The 25,367-nt window shown below is 38.8% G+C and overlaps 1 protein-coding gene across 1 annotated transcript; it reads right to left on the bottom strand.

Annotated features, from left to right (window-relative positions):
- Positions 1-11,742: 11,742 nt before the first annotated feature.
- Positions 11,743-24,998, bottom strand: LOC133302725 (amine oxidase [copper-containing] zeta, peroxisomal-like). The gene is made up of 12 exons (XM_061502540.1): positions 24,579-24,998; positions 22,918-23,027; positions 22,462-22,767; positions 20,949-21,061; positions 20,526-20,856; positions 20,228-20,443; positions 19,890-20,126; positions 19,251-19,436; positions 14,097-14,237; positions 13,025-13,293; positions 12,418-12,499; positions 11,743-12,139 (listed from the first exon to the last, which is right to left on the bottom strand). The coding sequence occupies exons 1-12, from the start codon at positions 24,769-24,771 to the stop codon at positions 12,017-12,019; spliced, it is 2,307 nt and encodes a 768-aa protein (XP_061358524.1). The 5' UTR covers positions 24,772-24,998; the 3' UTR covers positions 11,743-12,016.
- Between the last annotated feature and the right edge of the window lie 369 nt (positions 24,999-25,367).

The following is a 25,367-nucleotide window of genomic DNA, read 5'->3' as shown; positions in this document are numbered from 1 at the left end:
GAATTTAGGCGAACTTCGGGAGAGCATATCTCCCTCCACAGAGGTTCGATAGGGACGTGCCATACGCCTTTTTGAATATTGAGATTCCCTCTATCTTTTGGTAAAATTTGAGAGAATTCTGGGTTGGAAGCCGGTCTGGAGAAGGCAGAGAGTGCATACTGCCCAATTGCTCACTACACTTGTAGCAGATCTGGACCAGTTTTGGGAAATTAATTCTCGCTTCATTTCTTGGTAAAACTAAGTGTATGATATATCCAATTGAAGCTTGAGGTGTCTAGTTTGTTGTATAAAAATTTGAGAGCAATTGGTAGAGTATATTTTCTGCAGTAATTCGTGGAGTGAAGAATGTTTGGAGCTGTTTTGGGGTTGGTTGGCAGTTTTGCTTGTCCAACTTCAAACAGCGATATCAGGAGAAAACGAGATCGAAATGACTCGTGTGATGGCTCATTGGAAAGGTATTTAAGTAAGAAAAAAAGATAGTAAAAGATGAAGGACTGGTTTTGTGCGGTGTGTCCGCAGAAAAATAATAACCGAACCATGTTCGGATGGGTGGAAAACATAAAATCGAGAAATTAGCTAAGTGGATTTATGGGAACCCCTTAGTGTCTTGTATTGAGTAAAATAAGATATAAAAATAGTTTAAACAAGTATTCCACAAGAGTTTACAGTTATGGTCACAACTCTTAATTATTACGCTTTTTATTGTTTTAAATACTCGTGTAATAACGGAAAAAGTTTATTCACATTTTTATAAATGAATTGTCGTGATTGTAACTGCGCTTAATATCATAATTAATGTTAACAATACCGGTGTACAACAGGCTGTTACATTTTATGGTATCAGAGCAGTTTTGTTAGGGAACTCTGATAGTGTATATCTGTGTTATGTGTTGCATAGTTGTATGTAGATTCTTATCGATTACTGCATATATGATTCCTTAGTGTGGGTCTGATCAACCCATTCCTTTGTGTTACATGCGTGGTCATCGTAAGAAGCCTGCGTGGCAACCCTGGAGCACCGAGTGCAAGTCCTTAGCCTGATGTTGTGGCTGCAGTGTGGACTGCTCCATGGACAAGAGATGACAGTAAGTAAAATATGAATATTATAGGGCTTAAGGAAACCAGACTTAAATGTTTTGTCTGACCTTTTGGTGAAAACTACAAAGTTGTATCATAAGTAAAAATTGTAAACAAACCTATGATATGTACAGTATTAGCACATGCGAATTTGTAGTATTGTGGATAATAAATATATATTAGAGAGGAGTTTATAGTATGAAGATGGTATTAGGAAAATTTCTACGTATTGGTGTAGTGTAGTACAATAATTATGTATAGGTGGACTTGGGGAATGGACTTCATTAAGGTGAGTGACTTAGAACCTGATGGATTATTGAAAAATGTGAACAAGTATGCTTAGGTATGAGTTTGAATATTTTGTTTGATTAGAAGTTATAAGTCCCTGATAGATGGTGTACACTTGAATAGATTAGGATGGTTAATGTAGAGAAATAAATGGAATATTTGATGTCTAATCCTAAGGAATTGGACCACTTGAAATTATTATGCTAGTGAAGTGTTAATTGGGGATATATTGAAATATGGGATTTAAATCCATAAGGAGGTAGTGTTGATTAAACATAGGCAAGATGAATTAATTATGTATTATATGTATAAGGAAGAAGTTGAGAGAATTGCCATGGATGGCATTGAACAAGGTTCATTGAGAGTATGATTGTCCGTAACGGAATAATGGTCTAGCTTGACATATATCCCATGAAGGAAACAAATGTGATTATATGTGCGCGTTAATGTGTGGAATTCTCCTTGGAAATGGCTACTTTGTAGAGGTTCAGGTGTTATGAAGCATAAGAGGATTGATCCATGATGGAGGTCTCTTGGAAATCTCAAAGAATGAATATCATAATTTAAAATGGCCTAATTACTAGTGGATGTTGTAATGCATTGTGAATAATACCTAATGGCCTGATGGCCAGTATACCTACTCTGATGAATAAACGGATGATAATCCAGTGATGGTCTAAGTGCCAGTATACATATATATGTATGTACACCTTGTGATGGCCTGAGCGCCTAATTATTCGTGTTGAGGTAAATTATTAAATTTTTGGTAAAAGGACAATGAGATCGAATGCAATCCCCGATGATGGGAAGTATCTGAAGAGATTGTATGATTAGTGAAAGAGCTAATGTACAATTCAATGTGAGATTGTATGATTAGTGAAAGAGCTAATGTACAATTCCATGTGAGATTGTACGATTAGTGTATAAGCTAATGTGCAATAGCACTTAGAATATCATGATTAGTGAAAGAGCTAATGTGCTATTGAGTTGAATTTTCATGATTAGTGTAAGAGCTAATGTGCTATTGAGTTTGAAATTGCATGGTTAGTGGAAGAGCTAATGTGCAATAGAATTAAAATTTGCATGGTTAGTGGAAGAGCTAATGTGCAATAGAAATTAAAATTTACATGATTAATGGAAGAGCTAATGTGCAATAGAAATTGAAATTTACATGGTTAGTGGAAAGGAACATACCCAGGAAGTCATAAGGAATTATGCTTATGTGAAATATGTTTAGTATACCACTATTCCTATAATGAGGGTAGCCTCATGTGTTTATACAAAACACATCTTGCCATTAGATACGAATATATTATGATTGTTATCTCTGTGCGACTTATGTGCCCGGAGTATATGGCTATCTCCGTGCGGATTATGTTCCCGGAGACTATTATTATCTTATATGAGTAATGAGACGAGGAAGTATCCCGCATTGATGGGACTGCTAGTATAGTTGAGGTTTTTTTATATAAATGCACAAATAAGAAACATTTAGGGATGCTCCTAGCACAGGGCAGCTGGTGATAGGTTACCTATTACTGCATGGATCATAAGGATAGATTCTCTGATCAGTGGGTCATTTACATCTGGGGCCCTTAGGACTGCAAGAGCTCGAGGGGTTTAACCTGAGGATGTTTTACCCACTGTATTGGGAGGATTATATTATATAAATAACGCAAGAGGTGATATTGAGTAATTCTAAGTGAACAGTAATATATCAAATGGGATATAATATGTGAGACGTCATGAGAAGATATTTTGGGATATGATTTCTGAGCACTATGGGATGTGTGTATTTGTACACCAGGTGTGGTGACATGAATTTTGGGTCCCACGGAAAGTGTGAAGTTATTGGGAATTCTTGCCCTATGATAAAGAATAGCAGCTGGTTAATACTGATGAATTGAGTGAATGTATGTTAAAAGGAACTAATGAGGAAGAAGTATGGAGTTAAGATGATGGCTTGAAGGCCTTTCATAAGAAGTTAGTTGTGATGGAATTAGGTGAAAATGTTTAGTAAAGATCAGTAACTTAAATTGTGGTGATTAAAGAAAGGTTGATAACTCGATGGAGTGACTTGGAGCACGGTAAGTGATACATGCTAAGTGAGAGAGGTATTTCCTTTGGAGACACACGATATTGATAAAACTTTAGAAATTGTTTAAGGATGAAAGTGGTTCCAGGTGATGGAACGATTATGTTGAAAATTACCAATGTGAGGAGACTGATATGTGAGGATTACGATATAGTATTTTAAGTTGGACTTCCAAGATAAAAATGTCAATAATGAAGAAATGGAGGTATAAATGAATGAAAAATATGTTGAATCGATAATATTGTTACAGAATGATGAGTAAAAATGGTTAGTTGGTAAAATCTTAGGCATAAGACCTTTGATGCAGAAGTCATTGATGGATTTTGTGTTAGACTTGGAGATGACTGATTTGATATATAGACGAACAATGAGAGAAAAATTTGGATATGACATTGTAGGTGGAAAATTCGTGAATGGAATTGTGGGTGAAGACCTTGAAATGACTGACAGGGAGTATGAGCTGTGGTGAGGATTATTAGCTTCGTATCCCAAAGGGAAAAATATAGTTGTGATTATCTAAGAGATGTGGAGACAAGTGACAAAGTAAAGTATGCAATTATGAAATTTAATGAGAGTTGGAATGATAGGATACAGCAAAGTGCCATTGAAACTAGAAAGTATGTATGTGCTTGTGTGAAAGCTAAGGAAGCAACGCAATGGTAAGATTAGTGACATTAATGGAAAAGACTGGTATGTTGGAGTATGGTTGAAACAGTAGTGGCAGTGAAAGGAATAGAATACTAAAGAAAGTGTGAGTTAAAATGTTCAGGGAATGACAAATAAATATACTTGGGGATCGTCTGATATTGTTGTGCAAGATCTTGGGTCAGATAAAAAGATAAAGATAAAAAGGAAGTAAGGTTAGGTAGATGAAGTTGTAACAAAACTAAAATATTACCTATAAATTAGTGAGAGTGCAACCGTGAACCATGAAAAGTTTAAAGTATTTTGAATTAAAAGGTCATAGCACCATAATAGACAAGTATTTATGAAGGGTCGAGGAACGATGAGTACCACAAAAACGAGGTTATGCCTGGGACGAAAGTAAAATTGTAAAGATGCACACCTAAGGAGGCTACTTGGGAACGGGAGGACAAGATTCTCCGGCTGTATCCTGAGTTAGCGGACAAGTATAAGTTAATTTTGCGGAAAAAATTCTAAAAGGTGGGGTGAATATAACACCTCACATTCCTAAGTTTAAATATTAAAATATTAAATGAGAATTAAAGGGAAGGATTAGTGAAAATCCTGAAAAATAAGCCAAAATACAGAGAAAGGGCAAAACGGTAATGAGCCAACACGCAACCCTAGGCAGATAAAAATTGAGTAGAAGGTCTCAGATGATAAAAATAACCCTGGAAATGGATTTACAACAAAAAATCGAGTGGATAGGCACATTTCGAAAAATTTGATGAATAGTGATTTTTCCGGTGTAAAATACGACAGTTTGCCTTTTGGCATTTCGGTCTTCCACTGGATAGGTCTCCGAGAGGGAGTTCTAGTTGACCTAGGGTCGTGGTGTGTGATTCGGATAGGAGCACACTAGGAAGTCTCGGGTGTATGTGCAGGCTGAGGTAAGATTGCCGAGATCCGAGATCCAGGATCTTGTTGATTGACTTCCGCGAAAAGCTTCTTAGCCGAGTTGAGGGAACCGAGTTCCCAACAGTGGTATCAGAGCCTGGTTCGACGGGTTCTGAGGGAGACGAGATGGAGACCAGTGGTATAACCTATGATGGAGATGTGTTCAAGCTGACCGCAGACAATTTCACGTATTGGAGACCGATGATGGAAGATCATCTCTACGGCAAAGATTTACATGAGCCCATTATCCTTGATGAGAAACCGGCAGGCAAAACCGATAAGGAGTGGGAGATCCTGAGTCTTAAAGCGGTAGCTACAATCAGGAAGTACATTGACAAGAGCCTCTTTGAGTACGTGTCCGAGTTCACGAATGCGCAGGAGTTGTGGACAAAGTTAGAGTCCATTATTCAGAAGAAGACTCCCAGGAACAACGCATACCTAGTTCGCCGACTTATGAAGCTAGAATACAAGGACGGCATGAGCATGATTGAACACCTCAACACCTACAAAGGCTTTGCTACAGTGGTATCAGAGCATGCAAGAAAGCTGGGATACTCTGGTGGTGACTTTGAGTAATTCAGCTCCTGAAGGAAAATTAAAGATGGATGTCGTAATAGATAATCTCCTGAATGAATAAGCCAGGAGAAGAGAATGAGGTGTTTCGAGCACGTCTGAGGCCAACGTTGCAGAGAACAGAGGAAAATCTGACTCTCGGGGTAGAAGCAAGAGCCGGGGTCGAGATCGTGACAGAAGAGGAAAGTCCTGAGGACGGTCAAAGCCGAAATATGAGTTGAAGTGCTTCTATTGTAGGAAGACAGGATATAAGAAGTAGACTGCTGGACTTTGCAGAATGACGAAAAGAACGGCTCTGTGAAGCCGGATCAGATTATTCCCAAGAAGAGGGAAGACAAGAGCACCACTGCGGTGGCTGCCAACCCGGATGTCAAAATTTTCCTCCTAGGTGAGGATAATTATTTGAATGTTGCATATGATGACTGCACCTGGATTGTTGACTCCGATGCCTCCTTCCACGTTACTCCACACAAATAATTTTTCTCCTCTTACCGAGGTGGTGATTTTGGAGTTGTGAAGATGAGAAATCAGGTGACCAGCAAGATTGTTGGTGTCGGTGATGTGACCCTGACCACAGATGTTGGGTGCCGCCTTATTTTGAAAGATGTAAGGCATGTTCCTGACATGCGATTGAACCTAATCTAGATAGGTAAGCTTGACGATGCCAGGTTAGTGAACTATTTCGATAGTGTTAGATAGAAGCTAGTCAAAGGAAACTTGGTTGTTGCCCGAGGTAAGAAGGAAGGCTCCTTGTACGTGATGCAAGGAAATATCAATGGCAGAGAAGCCAATTCTGTCCGAGATGGACCTAGCTTGGAGCTATGGCACAAGCGCATCGGCCACATGAGCGTGAAAGGGCTCCAGATCCTGCACAAGAAAAGATTACTGACCGGGTTGAAAGGCCAAGCGTTGGAGAGTTGCACACACTGCCTAGCTGGAAAGCAACACCGGGTTTCTTTTGTGAAACCAGATCAACCCAGAAGATGCAGGTATATTCTTGACCTCGTCCATACTGATGTTTGCTCCATGTCAGAGAGATCTCTTGGAGAAGCACATTACTTTGTTTCATTCATTGATGACCACTCCCGCAAAGTGTGGGTTTATTTGTTGAAGTCTAAAGACCAGGTACTCCAATCCTTTAAAGAGTTCCATGCTATGGTTGAAAGGGAGACTGGCAAGAAATTGAAGGTGGTCCGATCTGATAATGGTGGTGAGTACTGCGACCCATTTGATGCATATTGCAGAGAGGTCGGGATCCGAGTTGAGAAGACGCCCCCAAGTCTCCACAGTTGAATTGACTTGCTGAGAGGATGAACAGGACTATTGAAGAGAAGGTCCGAAGTATGTTATCCAATGCCGGGTTACCGAAATCATTCTAGGGAGAAGCCGTCAGAACTGGTGTTGACTTGATCAACCTCTCACCATCATGGCTACTTGAAGGAGAAATTCCAGAAAAAGTCTGGACAGGTCGGAAAGCGACCTATAATCAACTGAAGGTGTTTGGATGCCGAGCTTTCATGCGTATCCCTAAAGATGAAAGGGCTAAACTTGATGCGAAGACTAAAGAATGCATTTATCTTGGTTCGCCTAGATGTGAGTTCGAGTTTCGACTTTGGGATCAATCAATAAGAAGATAGTGAGAAGTCGAGATGTGATCTTTCATGAAGATGAGAATATTCATGACATCTCAAAGCCCAAAGTCCGTGTTACTGTCAGACGTGAAGAACCTGCTCCTCTTGTCTGAGCTGAAGCAGGGGGAGAAAATCAAGAAAATGATGACCAGCAACAAGCTGATGATGAGGTCCGAGTTGATGATGAGATCCGAGATGAGAATGATGAATTGGGTTCTCAAGCTGAAGAACAGCCGAGATATCTAATTCGATAAAGAAGACCTTCTACAAGATACCCATCTGATGAATACATCGTCGTTGCTGAAGACGGTGAGCCTTAGAGTTATGATGAGGCTGTGACGAGCTCAGAGAAAGAAGAATGGGAAAAGGCAATGCAAGACGAGATGAAGTCTCTGCACGAGAATCAGACTTATGAGCTGACCGAGTTGCCAGAAGGAAGACGAGCTCTGAAAAATAAATGGTTCTACAAGATTAAGAACGAAGAGAACGGGCAGAAGCCGAGATACAAAGCCCGAATTGTAGTGAAAGGCTGCAATCAGAAGAAAGGAGTAGACTTTGAGGAGATTTTTTTTCCTCTGGTGAAAATGACCTCGGTCCGAAATGTCTTAGCTATGGCGGCTTCGATGGACCTCGAGGTAGAACAAATGGATGTGAAGACGACATTTCTTCATGGTGATTTAGAAGAAGAAATATATATGGAACAACCTGAGGGGTTCCGAGCTCCAGACCAAGAAGACTTAGTATGTCGGTTGAAGAAAAGCCTCTATGACTTGAAGCAAGCACCTCGACAATGGTATAAGAAGTTTGAATCATTCATGACTGATCATAAGTTTGAGAAGACAGATGCCGACCACTACGTATTTGTGAAGAGGTATAAGGCCGGAGATTTTTTGATTTTGTTATTATATGTTGACGACATGCTTATTATAGGGAAAGACAAATCGAGGATAGCCGCCTTGAAGAAGGCGTTGAGCTCGTCCTTCGTAATGAAGGACCTCGGCTCTGCAAAGCAGATTCTCAGAATCAAGATTATCCGAGATAGACAAAAGAAGCTACTGTGGCTAAGTCAAGAGAAGTATATTGAGAAGATTCTGAAAAGATTCAGCATGGACAAAACCAAAACAGTGAGCACCCCCCTAGCCGGACACATAAAACTGAACCAGAAGCAATGTCCGAGATCTGATGAAGACAAAGACGAGATGTTGAAGATCCTGTACCAATCCGCCGTCGGAAGCTTGATGTATGCAATGGTTTGCACTATACCCAATTTGGCGTATGATGTTGGAATGGTAAGCCGGTATTTGTCAAACCCCAGCAAAGAGTACTGGGAAGCAGTGAAGTGGATCTTCAAGTACCTCTGAGGTACAACCAACTTATGTCTCCAATTTGGAGAAGGCAAAGCCGAGTTGTAAGGTGCTTGGTCGAACCGAGAGTTGCTCGGGAATATTTCTTTCAGAGAGCAAGAGTGTAGAGTAGTAATCAGGATTGCCAACAGGAGCAATCTACTCTGACTAAGAGCAACCCTCTTCAACTATACGCAAGCGTACGTGTCAAGCAATATAGGGTATTATAGCCCCAGATTTATCGTCCTCAGGGAGCAGTTGTGAAGTAAGAAGCGCTAAAGGAAACTTAATTTGTAAAATGGAGCAATAAAAGAAATCACTATTCTCAGCTAAGCTTCACAAAGAGCAATCTCTGGGCAGCTAGTTAAACAATGTTAACCATTCTGAACCAGATGAGAGCAGTGAATGACTTAGCATGGTCATCGAATAAAATGGCATCAATTGAAGTAACTTTAAGAGCAGTCAACGAAATGAAAGTAAGAGCATCAGCTAGTAAAACACAGTTCAGTTATCGTGAGGAAAAGGTTGTGATAGGAATTGAGTTAAGATTAATTTCAGAAAGAAAAAGATCAAGTAGGTGTTACGGGTTCCATGTTTTCATCCCTTTGGTTAACCCTGCCTGGTAGCATATTTTACAAGTGGATTTTGCTCCTTCCCTTGTTTTGCTATAGGTAAGCATAGGGTAAGGCCTTACTCTCCACGTTACTCCATAGTACTTGGAGTTATATGCAAGGAAACCATGCTGCCTTCTCAAAAGAGCATGGATTCACATGGCAGTGCTCCCCATTCCAGGTGTTTATCCCTCCTTTCTTCAAGCTAAACTACCCCAGGATTTTGAGAATGCTCCACACGCCTTTGTCAGTGTTTCATCAACCGAGTGGTCCCGGGATGAGGTTGCCAGCCCAAAGGGTTTCACAAAATCAATAAATTAAACCAAAGAGCAACTCAAAATTCATTTATAAAATATGTGTTCCTTACAAAGCTATCCTAAGACAAAAGGGATTACTTCTATGGAACCCTCACCTACTTAGAGGAAGTTAGCTCCTAATGAGCATTTTTACAAAGAAATAAGAAAACAAAGAGACAACCAGTCCTAGGATGGGTGCTGATCCTCCTCTTTATGAGGATTGCTTGTTCCTTTTATAGGGTTCTTCATTTGATCTCCATTGTTCCTTTCATCAAGGGTCATGCTTTGTCTAAATCCTCTCCAATGGTAGCTTTGCTTCTTGCCAGCTTGGCCTTAAATGGAAGTGGTCCCCCTTGCTTTTGGCTCCCTTTGTGAGTAGGAGTATCGGATTCAGGGTGGCACCTCCACTCCTTCTGCTGTAGCTGACGTGGCGGCTCCTCATTGCTCAGCTTTTTTGCTTTCGTACTGTAGCAGAGGCAGCACCTTCACCTTCTCTGCTGTAGCTGACGTGGCGGCTCCCCATTGCTCAGCTTCTTTGCTTTCGTACTGCAGCAGAGGCAGCACCTTCACCTTCTCTGCTGTAGCTGACGAGGCAGCTCCCCATTGCTTCTTTTGACTGCTGTTGTACTATAGCAGACTTCTTTTTCCTTTCTGCGCAACACTCCTTCTTCTCTCTTCATTTTGTGGTTCCTTTTGGTGGGCCGTAGGTGTCCTGAACAAAGCAAACTAACCCAATAGTCATATGTGAAAAAGATAATGTTAAATTTGCTTCAGGTCTACCTTAATTCCCACTTTCGGCATTGCTCTGGTCCACTATTCAAAACAGTTGCTCTATATGAAAAGAAGAAGGTTAAAGGGCGTGATTTATAACCAAAACATGGGTTTTGTGGAACAATTTGCACTTAATGGGCCTCAACTCTTGAGGACTATCACAAGGCTACTCAGATTCTGATTTTAGGGAAGATTCTAACTCGAGGAAGTCAACGACGGGATACATGATGAGATTTGGCGGAGGAGCTGTCTCTTGGCAATCAAGACTTCAGAAGTGTGTTGCACTATCGACAACCGAGGCTGAGTACATTGCCGCTACTGAGGCAAGCAAAAAGATGCTGTTGATGAAGAAGTTCCTCATGGAACTCGGCCATGATCAAGACAAGTACGAGCTAGGTTGTGACAATCAAAGCGCAATCCATCTTGCGAAGAATTCGACTTATCACTCCCGCACTAAGCACATTGATGTGAGGTATCACTGGATCCGGGATGTGGTGGAAGGTGGAGAGCTCGAACTCGTCAAAGTGCACACTGACCAAAATTGGTCCGATATGATGACAAAGCTGGTTCCAACAAGAAAATTTGAAGACTGCTGTGAAGGAGCTGAGTTGATGCTGAAGCCGACACATTGAAGTCGAAGGGGGAGATTTGTTGGGCTTCCTCCTTCAATGTTAAGTTCAAGCCCATATAGGGGTTTTCCAAAAACCCTAAACCCTAGATCTCACCTCCTCTATATATTCATTAGCTGTGGATGGAGGCTAGATGATTTGAGAGATTTGTGAGCAAAACTTTAAGCTTTGTATTTGAGAGATCTCTAGAGAGAGTTTGAGTGAAACATCTCTAGGGAAGTTTGATTATCACCATTGTTGGAGAAGTTGTGTTAACCACCACTTTGGTGAATCTTGATTCTTTGTACCCATTATTTTCATAGTGAATGTTTGAACTGGACTAAGTCTCATGAGTTTTTACTTTTTTATTAGAGAAGGTTTTCTCACGTTAAAACTGTTTGTGTTCTCTTTCTCTCTTTCCCCTTTGTTTTAGTTTTTCCACTACGCTGTCCGACCTGGTAAAGTTCAGGCCGAGGTAAAATTGTCGAGATCCAGGATCTTGTTGATTGACTTCCGTGAAACAGCTTCTTAGCCGAGTTGAGGGAACCGAGTTCCCACATTTATGTTTTTTTTTTAAAAAAAATGTGTTAGAATGATCGTTGTCCCAATTTGAATGCCGAAAACTCAAAAAATATGTACAAATAAAAACGAAACTTCTCTCTGGAAATTCCCTACACAACTAGAACCTGACAATGTTAGAAATTATTGCCACGTGTACATGATTGATTGAGTCAACATTTATTTTTCAAGATAATATAATGCTTACGACGGTTAGGTAACATCTCTATTAGGACTAAAGAAGCTATAGAGGTAATAAAATCAAATGGAATATAAAATATTTGCCAGGCTAATTAATTTTAACACAAAATCAAACTTAGATTACAAGTCTGTTCGCTATTTCGTTTATCCTTGAGCCATCATAATCAAACCAATTCATGCTGGGTAGGTATGTCATGGATATTTAGATAATGAACAATCCTTTCACAAATATCAACATAATTTTTACAAACATCATATTACATGCAAATCAATAAACAAGCAGTAGTATTCAATATTTGATTAAATTGAACCACCCATTGATTTGATGAACATAACCATATAAAAGGGATAAATGAGCCTGAATGTCTCTGCTTTTGGTCCTTTCAGAGCTTGGCAATGAGTCCATTAACAATAGGCTTGGCAGGCATGCCATTCTCCTTATCATCCAAGTCACTTGGGCTTGGGGGAACATCCACTGCTGGTGAGCAATTGAAAAACCCATGTGGCTGCATCATAAATTGTATGTATACAAAATTAGTATATTTTATGTTTCCAAGTAAACAACTTTATTCCATAGGTGCTGCTGAATACTCCCAAATACTAGTGCCTAATTTTGTAAAGTAACATGGTTTATCAAATTTGAAGACAAAGTTCAATTTCAGATGTTGTATGAGCACATAATCTTGTAATATTTGAGTGCAAAGTATTTCAATATGAATCTCATTTGAAATTTGGACATGAAAAAAAGAATGACAAAGACATAAGCTTATGGTGAATGGAATACCATGAGCATGAAACCAATTCGTTCCACGGGCATAACAGGCCAGTCTTCTAATCGAGGAATGTGTGTCACTCCAAATACGTACCTGGAACATTTCCACCAAATAAGATGACATATGTAAGAAAATACATAACCACAACAAAACGACCAAGACAACAACTATCAGTGATGGAAATTGATCCTCTCATGTGGAAAAAAAACATGATATGATCATGTGAGAAGATCACAATCATACAAAGGTAAATCAACGGTTATGATTTTGCAACTACCTATTTTAACATTTTTTCTCTCTCCTCCTCTATTACCAGTGATTGATGTCACCACAAGCCAACCAGCTCAGCTCCACTGCATATTCAAGTATGCAATGGAAAAGTGCATTGAAGGAGTGGCATGTATAAAGCAAGTGTATAGGGAAATGTTTCCTTTCACGTGATATAGTGTCATATAAGACGATCTCAATTGTCTAAAGACAAATCAACTGTTATGGAAAGTGCAATAGGATAAAGAGTGAGAAAAGGATATCAGTTGATTTGTTGATTTATTTATGGACTGCTGAGATCGTCTCACATGACCTTATGTCTAGTAAGTGCAAATTGTATAATGAACTAACCAAAGAACTATATCAGCTTCTTCCAGTGGTCGATTTTGCTTAACCCAAGTAGCCAAACCCTCTCCAACGCGTGGATTCTGATTAGGGAACTCTCCTCCAGGATGCAATTCATCGCGAGCATAAGGAGTAACCCAAAGATTGTGCTTCAAGAAAGCTGCTCTTCTCAAAAACTTGGCCTCTGAACCAGCCAAAGGTAAACAATTTGAGCCAGGTACTAGCTTGTAACCTGTTAGATGTCCAGTTCGGTTTACAGTCCTTGTGTTCCTAACCTAAAACAGAAAATGTACTTAAGCAACTCAAGATGGAAGCTAAGGTTTCTTCAAACAAGTAAATAATTCCAACATTGAAAAAACATAACTCCAGACATGGTTAATATGCCTGTAGAAAATATGCACTTGGAAAAAATTAAAATACAGTCAGTAGAAGAAAGAGATGATGAACTAGCTAACAGCCTAACATAAAACACATTGTTGTGTCAATACAGATTCCCGATGTCAAAAATAAAAATAAAAGTAAAAGCCTCCTGGAACCACAACCAGAATAGATATACATCTACAAGAAAAATTTAATTGCCAATGGTTTTTCAACAATATAGTATGAGGTCTATGATACTATTACCTTGCAATCTTAAATCAATATGACAACCAGAATTATGCAATCTTGATTTATGTAAATAAATTGAAGGTTGGAGGCAGCTGTAGGGTTGTTCCTTTATCAATCTCTTTGTAAAAATACAAGGGAAAGACTATGTATAATCGACCTTCACCCCTACCCTAGGCTTATAAGCTAAGGTTTGCCATTTTATGTAAATAAATTTAACATATATAGGTAGCACAAACACTATGCAACATCCTTCCTACTCAAAGAAAAGAAAAGCATAAAACAGCAGCTAAATTTGAAAATTTTACAGATTGTCCCTGCTACAATATTTAAAGTAGACAGCAACACGGGGAAAAATATTCACCCAGGGAAAAATTTAACCATTGATTTTGCTTCTTTGCTTTTCTTTTATGATTTTTTTCTTGGGGGGGGGGGGGGGGGGGGGGGAATTAAAAAGTGGAAAGAACTTTACAATCCAATGACGAGCAGATAAAGGGTCACAATCACGAATTGCTTCCATTTCTGATTTAAGCAGATTTTCCTCAGCATAAAATGCATTGTTGTGAACATTATTCTTTCCTGGTTCTTCAACTTTGACATTCATCTCAACAACCTGCGCAGAGGGAGCGAGGATATCAGTTTATGCTTTGTCATTTTTATGAAACTTAGACTTGAAAAGAGTAATCAGAAAAATATTATTAATTGTGTAAATACAAAGAGGTCTCTATTTATAGAGAATGAAAAACCCTAATACTTGACCTAATGGGCTTGGCTCAATACAACAAATAATAATAATTAAATAACCAATATTTACAACACTCCCCCTCAAGCTGAGGAATAGATATTTATCATTCTCAGCTTGCTAGTAAGTTCTTGAAATCTGTCTGAAGGAAGCCCCTTTGTTAATAGATCAGCCAATTGACGCCCATGGGAATGTATGGAGTGGTAATCAGCCCACTATCAAGTTTCTCTTTGATGAAATGACGGTCAACCTCAATATGTTTAGTCCGATCATGTTGAACTGGATTATGAGCTATACAAATAGCGGACTTATTATCACATAGCAGCTTCATAGGTCCCTCATATTTTATTTTGAGATCATCAAGTACAATTTTCAGCCACTATAACTCACAAATGCCTTGAGCCACAACTCGAAATTCAGTTTCTGCACTTGATCTGGCGACCACATCTTGTTTCTTACTTCTCCATGTCACCAAGTTACCGCAAAGAACATGCAGTAACCAGTGGTAGAACGACGGTCAGTCACGGATCCAGCATAATCAGCATCAGTGTAAACTTCTAAAGAGAGATTGCCATCATGTCGGAATAACAAGCCTTTACCAGGAGTAGCTTTAAGATACTAAAGAATTCTCTCTACTGCCTGCATGTGTTTCCCCTTTGGATCGTGCATAAACTGACTGACAACACTAACAGCATAAGCTAGGTCTGGTCTAGTATGAGCCAGATATATCAATTTCCCAACTAGCCGTTGATATTGTCTTTTATCAACTGGAGGACTCTGCTCTTCATAGCCTATCTTGTGGTTCTGCTCAATAGGAGGATTAGAGGGTTTACACCCGAGCTTTCCTGCTTCTTTGAGAAGATCAAGAACATATTTCCTCTGGCTGATAAAAATTCCTTTCCTTGAATGAGCTACTTCTATCCCTATGAAATATCTCAGTTTCCCAAGGTCTTTGACTTCAAACTCAGAGGCAAGCCGTGTTTGCAGAATTTGTTTCTCCACAAAATCATCACCTGTGATAATAATATCATCAACATATACAAGGAGCACAGTAAGCTTCCCATTACGGGAGTGCTTGAAGAAAAGAGTGTGATCTCCTTGACTTTGTCTGTATCCTAAGGTCATCATAATCTTAGTAAACCTTCCAAACCAGGCACGAGGTGACTGCTTCAATCCATATAAGACCTTTTTCAATCTACAAACTTTATTTTCTCCCTTCACAGAATCAAAACCAGGCGGGATTTCCATGTAGACTTCTTCTTCTAACTCACCATTGAGGAAAGCATTTTTCACATCAAATTGATTTATATCCCAATTGTAATGGGCAGCAAGGGATAACAAGACTCTCACCGTATTCATCTTTGCAACTGGAGCAAATGTTTCTTCATAATCAATGCCATAGGTTTGAATGTAACCTTTGGCAACTAACCGAGCCTTGTATCTCTCAAGAGTTCAATCAGAATTATATTTCAGGGCATAAACTCATCTGCACCCTACTGCTTTCTTTCCATTAGGTCTATCAATAACCTCCCATGTTTTATTTTTCTCCAACGCATTCATTTCCTCTTGCATGGCTTGAGCCCAATTCCCATCTTTCAAGGCTTCATGTACTGATTTTGGGATTGCAATAGAGTCTAGTGCTGAAACAAAGCTTTTGTGCTGCACAGAAAGATTAGCAGAGGAAACAAAATGGGAGATAGGGCATTGAGTACAAGAGGGACAGGAAGAACAAGATTTTTTGGGACAAGATCTTTTTCCTTTTCTAAGAGCAATGGGTAAATCATCTGAATCAGTAGTAATGGGTAAGTCATCAGAAGTATTAACATCATGATCAGAAATATGAGATTCAGGACTTACCAGTGGGTTGTTTCCTTCTTTGATATACCAACTCAGGTGTCATAATCTTCCGTATCTCTCGTGTACTTGATGTATCAGTCACAGGAGGATCAGTCACAGGAGGATCACTCACAGGAGGATCAGACACAGGAGGAACAGGAACAAGAGGAGGATATACTGACACAGGTAAAGGAGTAGACACTGAAGATTCAAACTCAAAGAAGGGAGGTGATGAGTTTTCTGGTGAAGGATTCACCCCCTGAAGATGAGGACCTTGGAAAAAGGACTCAGATTCCTGAAATGTAACATCCATAGAAACAAAAAATTTCCTACTACCAGGGTGATAACACTTGTAGCCCTTCTTATCAGGAACATAACCAAGAAAAACACATTTAATAGCCCTAGGGTCCAACTTACTGCGATGATGTTTATGAACATGAACAAAAGCAACACATCCAAACACTCGTGGAGGAAGACTCATAGTTGGAATAGAAGGGAAAAAAGAAGTCATAGAGTGAATAGGACTTACATGGTCAAGTACCCGAGTGGGTAAACGGTTGATCAAGAATGCTGCAGTAAGAATAGCATCTCCCCAATAGTATTTGGGTACATGTGTCTGAAACATTAATGCACGAGCCACTTCAAGAAGGTGACGATTTTTTCTTTCAGCAACCTCATTCTGTTGGGGGGTGTCAACACAAGCAAGTTCATGAATCATACCGTTATTTCGTATAAATTGAGAAAAACTGTGATTAACATATTCAGTACCATTATCTGTTCTTAGTCTCTTGAATTTTTTACCAAATTGGGTCTCAACCATTTTATAAAATTGAAAGAACAGTTGTGGTACCTCAGACTTTTCACGCATTAAGTAAACCCAAGTGACACAAGTGCAATCATCAATAAAAGAAACAAACCATCTATTTCCAGAAGCATGAGGGACTTTAGAAGGACCCCAAACATCAGAATGAATAAGATCAAAGGGTGCAACACTCTTAGTAATACTAGAAGGAAAAGACACACGATGATGCTTAGCAAATTCACAAACATCACAATGAAAAGACTCAACAGGCTTAGACAAAAACAATGACGGAAATAAAGACTTGAGTAAACTAAATGGAGGATGTCCCAAACGCTTATGATGAAGCCAAATCAAAGAATCAGCAGTTGATTGAACATGAGACATCAAGATGTGATCTGTTACTTTAGTTGCGGGAGATTGTGACACCAGATAGTACAACCCACCTTGCTCTTTAGCATTACCAATCGTCTTCCCTGTGGCGAGATCCTGAAGAACACAATGGGTAGGGAAGAAGGTTACAGTACAATTCAAATCTTTTGTAATTTTATGAATAGAAAGAAGATTTGTGGAGAGTTTAGGAACATGAAGAACATCTTTAAGATGTAAGGACTGCTGTAAGTTTATGTCACCAGAACCCGCAACTAATGTATGTGAGCCATCAGCTACGGCTATTGTATGAGTTCCAATGATGGGATGATAAGAAGTAAAGGAGTCAACACAACAAGCCATATGATCAGTAGCACCAGAATCAACAACCCAAGAATGTTTAAAATCATTACATGAAGAAAGGAAAGAATAAGTTTTGGAGCTCATACCAGTCATAGTCAAAGCACTAGTATCAGATGGCTTACTCAGAGAATCAAGGATGATTCGGAGCCGTTCCAACTCATCTGGACGAAATGCAGGTTGGGTCTCATTAGGTGCAGAAGTTATTTTAGTAAATGCGGTTGACCACGCATCCTAACCATCTTTTCTAAGACAGTTTGCTTTCCATGGAGGCGAAAGCATAGATCCTTGATATGACCTGTTCTTTTACAATAAGAACACCATCGATCATCTCTCTTAGGTCTAGAAGATGCACCATCAAAAAACTTTGTAAAGGAACTCCTTTGAGAAGAGGTCATACTGCACAAAAAATGGTCAAAGGATAACACCAAGAAGCCAAAAATCACAAAAAAAAATACCAAACGACGTCCGAACTGAGAGGAGAGCACAGATCCAGAAAGAGGATGAAGAGAAGATCAGAAAACTTTTTGGCCGGAGCTGGAAAAAGTGGCCCACGCTCCGGTGGAGGTGTCTGCGAGTGGGCCTCACTCGCCGGGAGTGTGGCGGCGCGTGAGAGCGTGTGCGGCGGCCGCCGGAGCTGAAATTTCTGCGGCGAGGTCGTCCGACGGTCGCGAACCTGTCTGTGGCCGGTCGGAGTTGAAAGGTCGCCAGAAAAGTGTCCAAAACGCGATGAACAGTAGCGGCCTTGTGTTGTTTTGGGAAGATCCGGTCGTCAAACGATTATAACACGTCCGTAAGCTGATAGATCAGAGAAAAAGGATTTGAAAATTGGTCCTCTTGGTCCAAAAGGTCCACCGAAAAAAATTTCCGGTGACGGCTAATGGCGGCAAGAGGCTAAGAAAGAAGGTTTCTGTTTTAACGGAGGTAATTGCGGAAGCAGAGCCCTCAGGATCGAGAGCTCTGATACCAACTTGAAAAGAGTAATAAGAAAAATATTATTAATTGTGTAAATAATCTGTACAAAAAGGTCTCTATTTATAGAGAATGAAAAACCCTAATACTTGACCTAATACTTGACCTAATGGGCTTGGCCCAATACAACAAATAATAATAATTAAATAACCAATATTTACAACACTTAGTGATGGAAAAGAAAGACATTTATATCTAAAAGGAACCATATAATGAACTACTTAAGTCACAAAACCAGAAGTTCAATATGGAAATCAACACAAAAGAAAAGAAACCTCATATAGTAATGGGTGGCAATGTCAAAAATCATGGTAGTTAGTAATTAAAAGACATTAAGAAGCGGTGAGAACCTACTATGTACCCTTAATATATGGTATTCTTTAAAATACATTTCATTCCTGCTCATCTTCCTGCTATAGAATGCACGACACCTAATTGTAGTTCATGCTATTACTATTATTATAAATTTTGGGACGTGTAGGCGACAAGAAAAATTTGTCTTCTACATTAAACGCCCTTCCCACTTGAACACAAAATTGCATGCTGACCTGATTAAATGCTTCCCCAGGCTTACAATCTACTGCCATGTCTAAACGAGCAACAAAAAAGTGTTGGTGGACAGGTGCATATAATCCAGGTGCAATAGTTGTGCCATATTTTCGAGTTTCACCTGGTTGCAATGCTCCTAAGCTGAGAATTCCTGTGAGCTTGACCTCAGCTTCTATTTTTCCATCCTGCAAGAATGAAAGCACAAATACAGAATTACAGAGGCAACCAACTAGCATTCTTGAAGTTTGAACATTTAGATCCACCAAAAACCATTATTAAATACCAGGGGAGAGATTGGAAAAACAATTTAAAATGTAAGATGAGAAAAGGCATAAATTTAATAATCATGCTATAGTTGAAATCATTGAAATAGAATATGTCTCCACAGTATAATATAATGATGCAAGCATTCATACCAATCTGATGAAAATTCTGATTTAGTTGCTAGGGTACACAGAACGACCCTCCTCTTGAATCCCTCCCAGGACTCTACACAAACTTACTACCTGAGATACTTCCTTGCATGTATTTAAAGGAAAGGAAGTATATATCACTAGGCCTCAAAATCATTGATTGTTCCACCAATATCATTTGACAGACTCACAAATATATGCATAGACCACAGATAATTAACTTGCCTGATAAAAGTGCCAGAAAAATGCATACTCATAGTTAGCCACAGTGCATATAAAAGACACTGACAGCCTTCTAGACCGTCGAACTTCAGCCAAACCTGTTCTCCAATCATGATGCTTCCATAAAATACCATGATCTTCTTCATGCAAGCAAACACAATTCTCAATTGTTTCAACACCTCCGTAAAAGTTAGTGAAGTGTGCATCGAAGTACTTGATATACCCTAAACAATCACAACCCTGAATAATGACATCAAGCAAAACAATTTCAATTTCATCTACGCTGAAAAAGGAGAACAAATTAAGATAAGAATGATTGAAATTAAAGCAAATGCTTTGACCTTCTTGAGAGAATGAGCATTTTTACCCAGGCCATCTTCCCCAGCATCAAAAGCATTTTTCCTATAGTGAGGATCATTTGGATCTCCATAAGGGACCACCATCTCAACAAAACTCAATCTGTGGGCCACTGGCCTTCGCCCCCGACTTCCATCAATATAGGCTACTGAATAAATAACCAAACCCTCCCTGGGAGTAAATCCAATACGAAAGTTCCACTGCAAAATGGGAAATTAGTTTTAGCAGTTCTCAGTATGGCTAATAAATAGTTTTGGAAAATGTACGTAGACATGCAACCACCTTCTGCCATTCAATAAAGTGCCCATTGACACGAAAACTTGGACCTTCAGGCTGAATAATCTGTAAGGGTTTCACATCACTTCGGTCAACTCCTCCCCGGGTTTCACCAGAAGTATAATTTCTCAGTGGATCAGCAGGGGGAAGGGGGATAAGTTTACGGTCTTCAAACTCAAGAACAACCATATTTTGCATATCAACAAGTACATGGATTCCTTCAACTGGACGCGCATAGCCATTTTCCATAGGGCAGTCACTCTCAGTTCTACAAAAGAATAGTGGTTTAGCAAGTCTGCGGCTAGGAGCATCAGCTTCACTGTGATATCCAGCACACCTGTAAGTTTCAACAACAGAAGAATTAGAGAATAAGACAGATGAGTAAATTCTCATAAATGTCAATCATATCATCTTGAAGCAGTAACTAACCAGGGATCCACCATCAAAAGATCCATATCCTCAATCCCTCTCTTCTTCATTGCTTCTCGAAATGGAGGAAAGTCCTTTACAACTGCTTCACATTCAGCATATTCCACAGCATCCTATATGTGTAAAGTGAACAACACAAACAATGTTGATTTGAAAATAATGGAAATAAGAACTAGGAGGTCAGTGTAGTAGTCGCATTAATTATCACAATTTGGAATAGTTCTCAACACACTTATTTGGCTCCATTCATGTGCACCAGAATCCATTTTGTATAGGTGATACAGAATGATGACAAATCTGATCAGAGCTTCCATTGGGGAACTACGGTCTATGAAGCACCGACACTTCAAAAACCTTAACGTGTCGTGTCCGACACTCCCCGACACTCCAACACGCATTATAGAAATTAAAAAAAAAGTTCAAAGGTTGCGCTATGTTGAGTTTTTAGTTTCAACTATTAGATTCGTTGGATTACGATTACCATTTTATTGAGTTTAATATAAATATTTGGAATATCTTATGTTTCTTTGCAAAATTGATGAATATTATAAGTTTAGTTTCGTTTTTTTGTTAAATTATTGAATATTAAATATAATATACACTACATAAATTAAAAATATTGTTTAATATCAAAATGTGTCCTAACGTGTCGAAATCTAACAATTTTTAGTATTAACGTGTCAGATTGTCGTATCGTATCGTGTCACGTGTCCCGTGTCCGTATCGGTGCTACATAGACTACGGTTTCTAAATCGTGAGTTAGGATTTGATCCTTTGATTGCAAAGGGAGATCTCTATCCCTGTTTCAATATTACTTTATATTTAGAAATTAGTTTGTGTAAAGGACTACAAATATCATTTTCATAGTTGTTCATGTGTTTGGTTACTTGGTTCTACATCAATTGGCCTACCATGTCACGATGATTACATGAAATGAAGGTCAATGACATTCCTTGTATACATGAAATTCCCAATAATCTTATAAGTCAATCTGCATGCATGTTATTTTTGGATTTAGATATTCTATTTGTCACCAAAAAAGCTAACATTACTTCTAACAGGAATAATGTCATACTACTAAACAAAAAACATGACGGTGCCAACAACTTCTTAGGATTGACAAAGAACAATAGTATAAGAGTGGTGATTCCAATTCTGTAATCCATCCACGCAAGTAATGCCAAAGCTTTTTCAATTCAGCAAGGTTAACAAATTCACACCACAAAGTAATGTAACTAAAATAGATTGTGCCACTGGCTTCTCGAGAACAATAAAGAACCATTGATGTTCTGCAAGATATCCATTCTTTAAGAACTTCATTCAAGTTTTAGAAAAGCCATAAAAATTCTAAAAGGCAAACAAGTTACAAACTTCCGCATAAAAAAATTGGGAAAGAAAAAGGAAAAATAATTTAGTTATCAATTAACATGGGGACTAGGAAGACTCTACCAATCCTAATAGGCAGCAACATTTAAAGGAAGAATAAAAATGAATGAGTAGTATATATTTTTACCATTGGAGGCTGAACATCTGGAACAACTGTAGAAGAAATCACTCTGCCCCTATGGTGTCCACCTCGAGTTGCTGCATGAACTTCTGTAAGTTCAACAATCCATATGCTTGTCTCATTTGACCTTTTATTATAAACAACTAGTCTTGCTTTCCTTGGAGGAAGTTTAGTTGGAATCACAGGTCCACCTTTTGTCCTGGGAAGCAGTGATGGTTGGAAAGGAGGGAAGAAATACGCATCTGCTAAGGCAACAACATGCTTTTCTGGTTCAACCAAGTCTACTTCAATAAAGCGCATGCTATCCCTCACCTGACAAGATTATCAAAGAACATCATCAACATGCAAACACAGTGATATGTAGTTATGGCCTGGTAGGCAACATCTAACATGGTTTTGCCATTACTTGGTGTATTAAACTCAAGCAAAATCTACACTGAAAGAGATAAATGTATTATGTACCTCAGGTGTTGCCCCAGCTGCCCGAACAGTTCCTACGGCGACAGATATTTCAGCAGCAGATAGTGGATCCAAAGGGTGGCAGGTTTGAGCTCTCACCATGACTGTGATACCTATGCCACAGGAAACATTTTTTTAACTTTGGATGGAAGAAGAAATTTTATTAAATAAAGAAAAAAGAGAAGTTAAACTAGGGGGAGGATAAGAAATCCCCTACAACAGAAAAGACAAAGAACAACAAAAGGTCAGAAAGGACATAAAACTCAGTACAAAGCAAGGCTTCCCAATCTCTCTGTAAATTCAACGTAGCAACACAGTTGAAGCATAAAAAAACACTTACAGATAGGAGTGTTCCTCGTCAATCAAACACATAAAAGGACTGCATAAACTACAGATTACCATAGAAGGTCTATCCCATTGGTCTCCAATTAAGAAGGAATACAAGTTAATTATTAGAGAAAAACAAATCTCAACAGTTTTGAATCTTTCTTTATGCAATTAAAAGGAAACATGGCAATTCATTCAATTAAGTTATCCTGCATGACAAGTTGAAACTTCTATTATCCCACCAAGAAGTACATAGAGAAGTTCAAAAAAAGAACAAGGCATGTAATTGAGAATAAACACAAAAAGAAACACAGGATAAGAAAACATGCTGTGTGTATTTACCATGTATGCAACTGCAATTAAGAAAAGGAGTGTGCTAGTGCTACTCTGTTTTATAGGCCAAGTATATGAGGGAAATGATAGTAAAATTGAAATGAAATTAGGAGTCAGATAATTATAATAGAGGAAGACAACTAAACGAACTCAATACAATACTACTCTTTAGAGAACATGCAGTGATTATCAAAAGTAATCAATCAAGCATGCAAATAACGAAAGGACTTTTAAACTGTGTTTAGTAGCTGATAGTCAAATATAATAAAATTTGGATTCAGTAAATTAGCACGGAGGGAAAGACAAAAAAGATATACTCAAATAAATTGACTCAAAATAAAACTATTCTTTTTTTTGTTTTCTTTTTCTGCGGTTACTGTAGATAAGTTATCTGCAGTAAGTCCAATACGACGTCGTTTTAGGACAGAAATCATGGTGTTTTTGTAATTTTAATTTATTTCAGGGTTATAATAGTCTTTATATTTATAATTTTTTAAGATTTCAATACTAAAACTACGTCGTTTTGGTGATAAATGCAAATAACTTATCTGCAATTATCCGCAAGTGCAAAAACATTTTATACAATAGTGATACTGAGGTCTGAACTTACGATCTCATGCAGACTACTCACTCAAATCCCTCACAGTTAAACCAATATCAGTGGCTTTAAAACTTTTTTTTTTTTAGATATCAATCGGTGTGCATAATTCTAGCGGGCAACTAGTCCTGTTTTTGGTTTCAGCCTCTTCACACTCCTCAAGAGTTACGAACTATCAGAAATTGAACACACTATCTTTCCTTCCACTAAAACAACAACTATTTGGAAACAATTTTAACTACTTTTGGTATGACTAATTTGTTTATTCTACTCTTAACAATTTTCGCATAATTATATTGGGAACACAGAAGGTGATCAAGTCAAATTACACCAAAACAAGCTCGGCAAAAAAAATATATAAATTATTAAAATCCCCGAAAATTTGAAAATGAAAAAAAAAAAGAACCTTTGGCAGAAGCGGTTTTGGGAGGAGGATCAGGGTGGGAATCGACGGCGGAAATGAAGGTGGCGACGGAGGGTCGTTGTGGTTGTTGTTGTTGTGGTGGTGGTGGTGGTTGTTGGGGAGCCGCAGAAGAAGTTGTGCGGTTGTTACTTTCTGCCGCGCAACAAGGCGTCGCTTTTTCCTGAACTCTGGCCATTGTAAAGGGTTAGCTAGCTCACCGTAGTAAAGTCCACTGTAATATTCCACTGACATACAGTAACAATGGCTGTTGTCTCCACTCTCCGGCACCGCCACCAAACGCTGCAAGTCACGACCAAGATAGACACACACGCACACACAAAAGTTTTTTCTTTTTTTCTTTTTTTCAAAACAAGTTTTTTTGAGGGAGAGGAAAGTGGAATGAGAGAGATTTGTACTTGGAGGACAAACACATAGTCCTTTTGAAGAGGGGTGTGAGTTAATAATGGTTTCCAATGAAGGACGAAAGCGAAAGAAAAATGGTTTAGTGGGGTTTGGTAAATCCATTTTTATTGAGAGCTATTGGTTTGAAAAATCATTATTGTTCCATATATCATATATGGTCCATGAATGAATGATATTACTAAATAGCAATAGTGGGAATGTGGGGGAGATAGACGTCATGTTCTCGATGGCGACAAGGAAGCCAAATCAGCATATCAGCCACCATTGAAAAGGACACAACAGACACAAACATAGACTGAAACTGAACATGCAACTTTAGACCCATCTTTAACTCATTATTTTATTTTTTTCATTTTGTTCCGTGCAGAT

The sequence above is a fragment of the Gastrolobium bilobum genome, unplaced genomic scaffold (assembly GCF_033153095.1).
Source record: "Gastrolobium bilobum isolate Gb01-03AN ecotype WA unplaced genomic scaffold, APGP_CSIRO_Gbil_v1 utg1285, whole genome shotgun sequence".
Classification (NCBI taxonomy): domain Eukaryota; kingdom Viridiplantae; phylum Streptophyta; class Magnoliopsida; order Fabales; family Fabaceae; genus Gastrolobium; species Gastrolobium bilobum.
This window is presented reverse-complemented; position numbering and strand designations above follow the sequence as displayed.

Coding starts and splice junctions, on each gene's coding strand:
- LOC133302725 (XM_061502540.1), bottom strand. CDS start 24,771: ATGGCCAGAGTTCAGGAAAAAGCGACGCCTTGTTGCGCGGCAGAAAGT. Junction 20,857..20,948: donor CTTTTGATGGTGGATCCCTG/GTTAGTTACTGC, acceptor TGAAACTTACAG/GTGTGCTGGATATCACAGTG. Junction 19,437..19,889: donor TTTTCTGGCACTTTTATCAG/GCAAGTTAATTA, acceptor TCATTCTTGCAG/GATGGAAAAATAGAAGCTGA.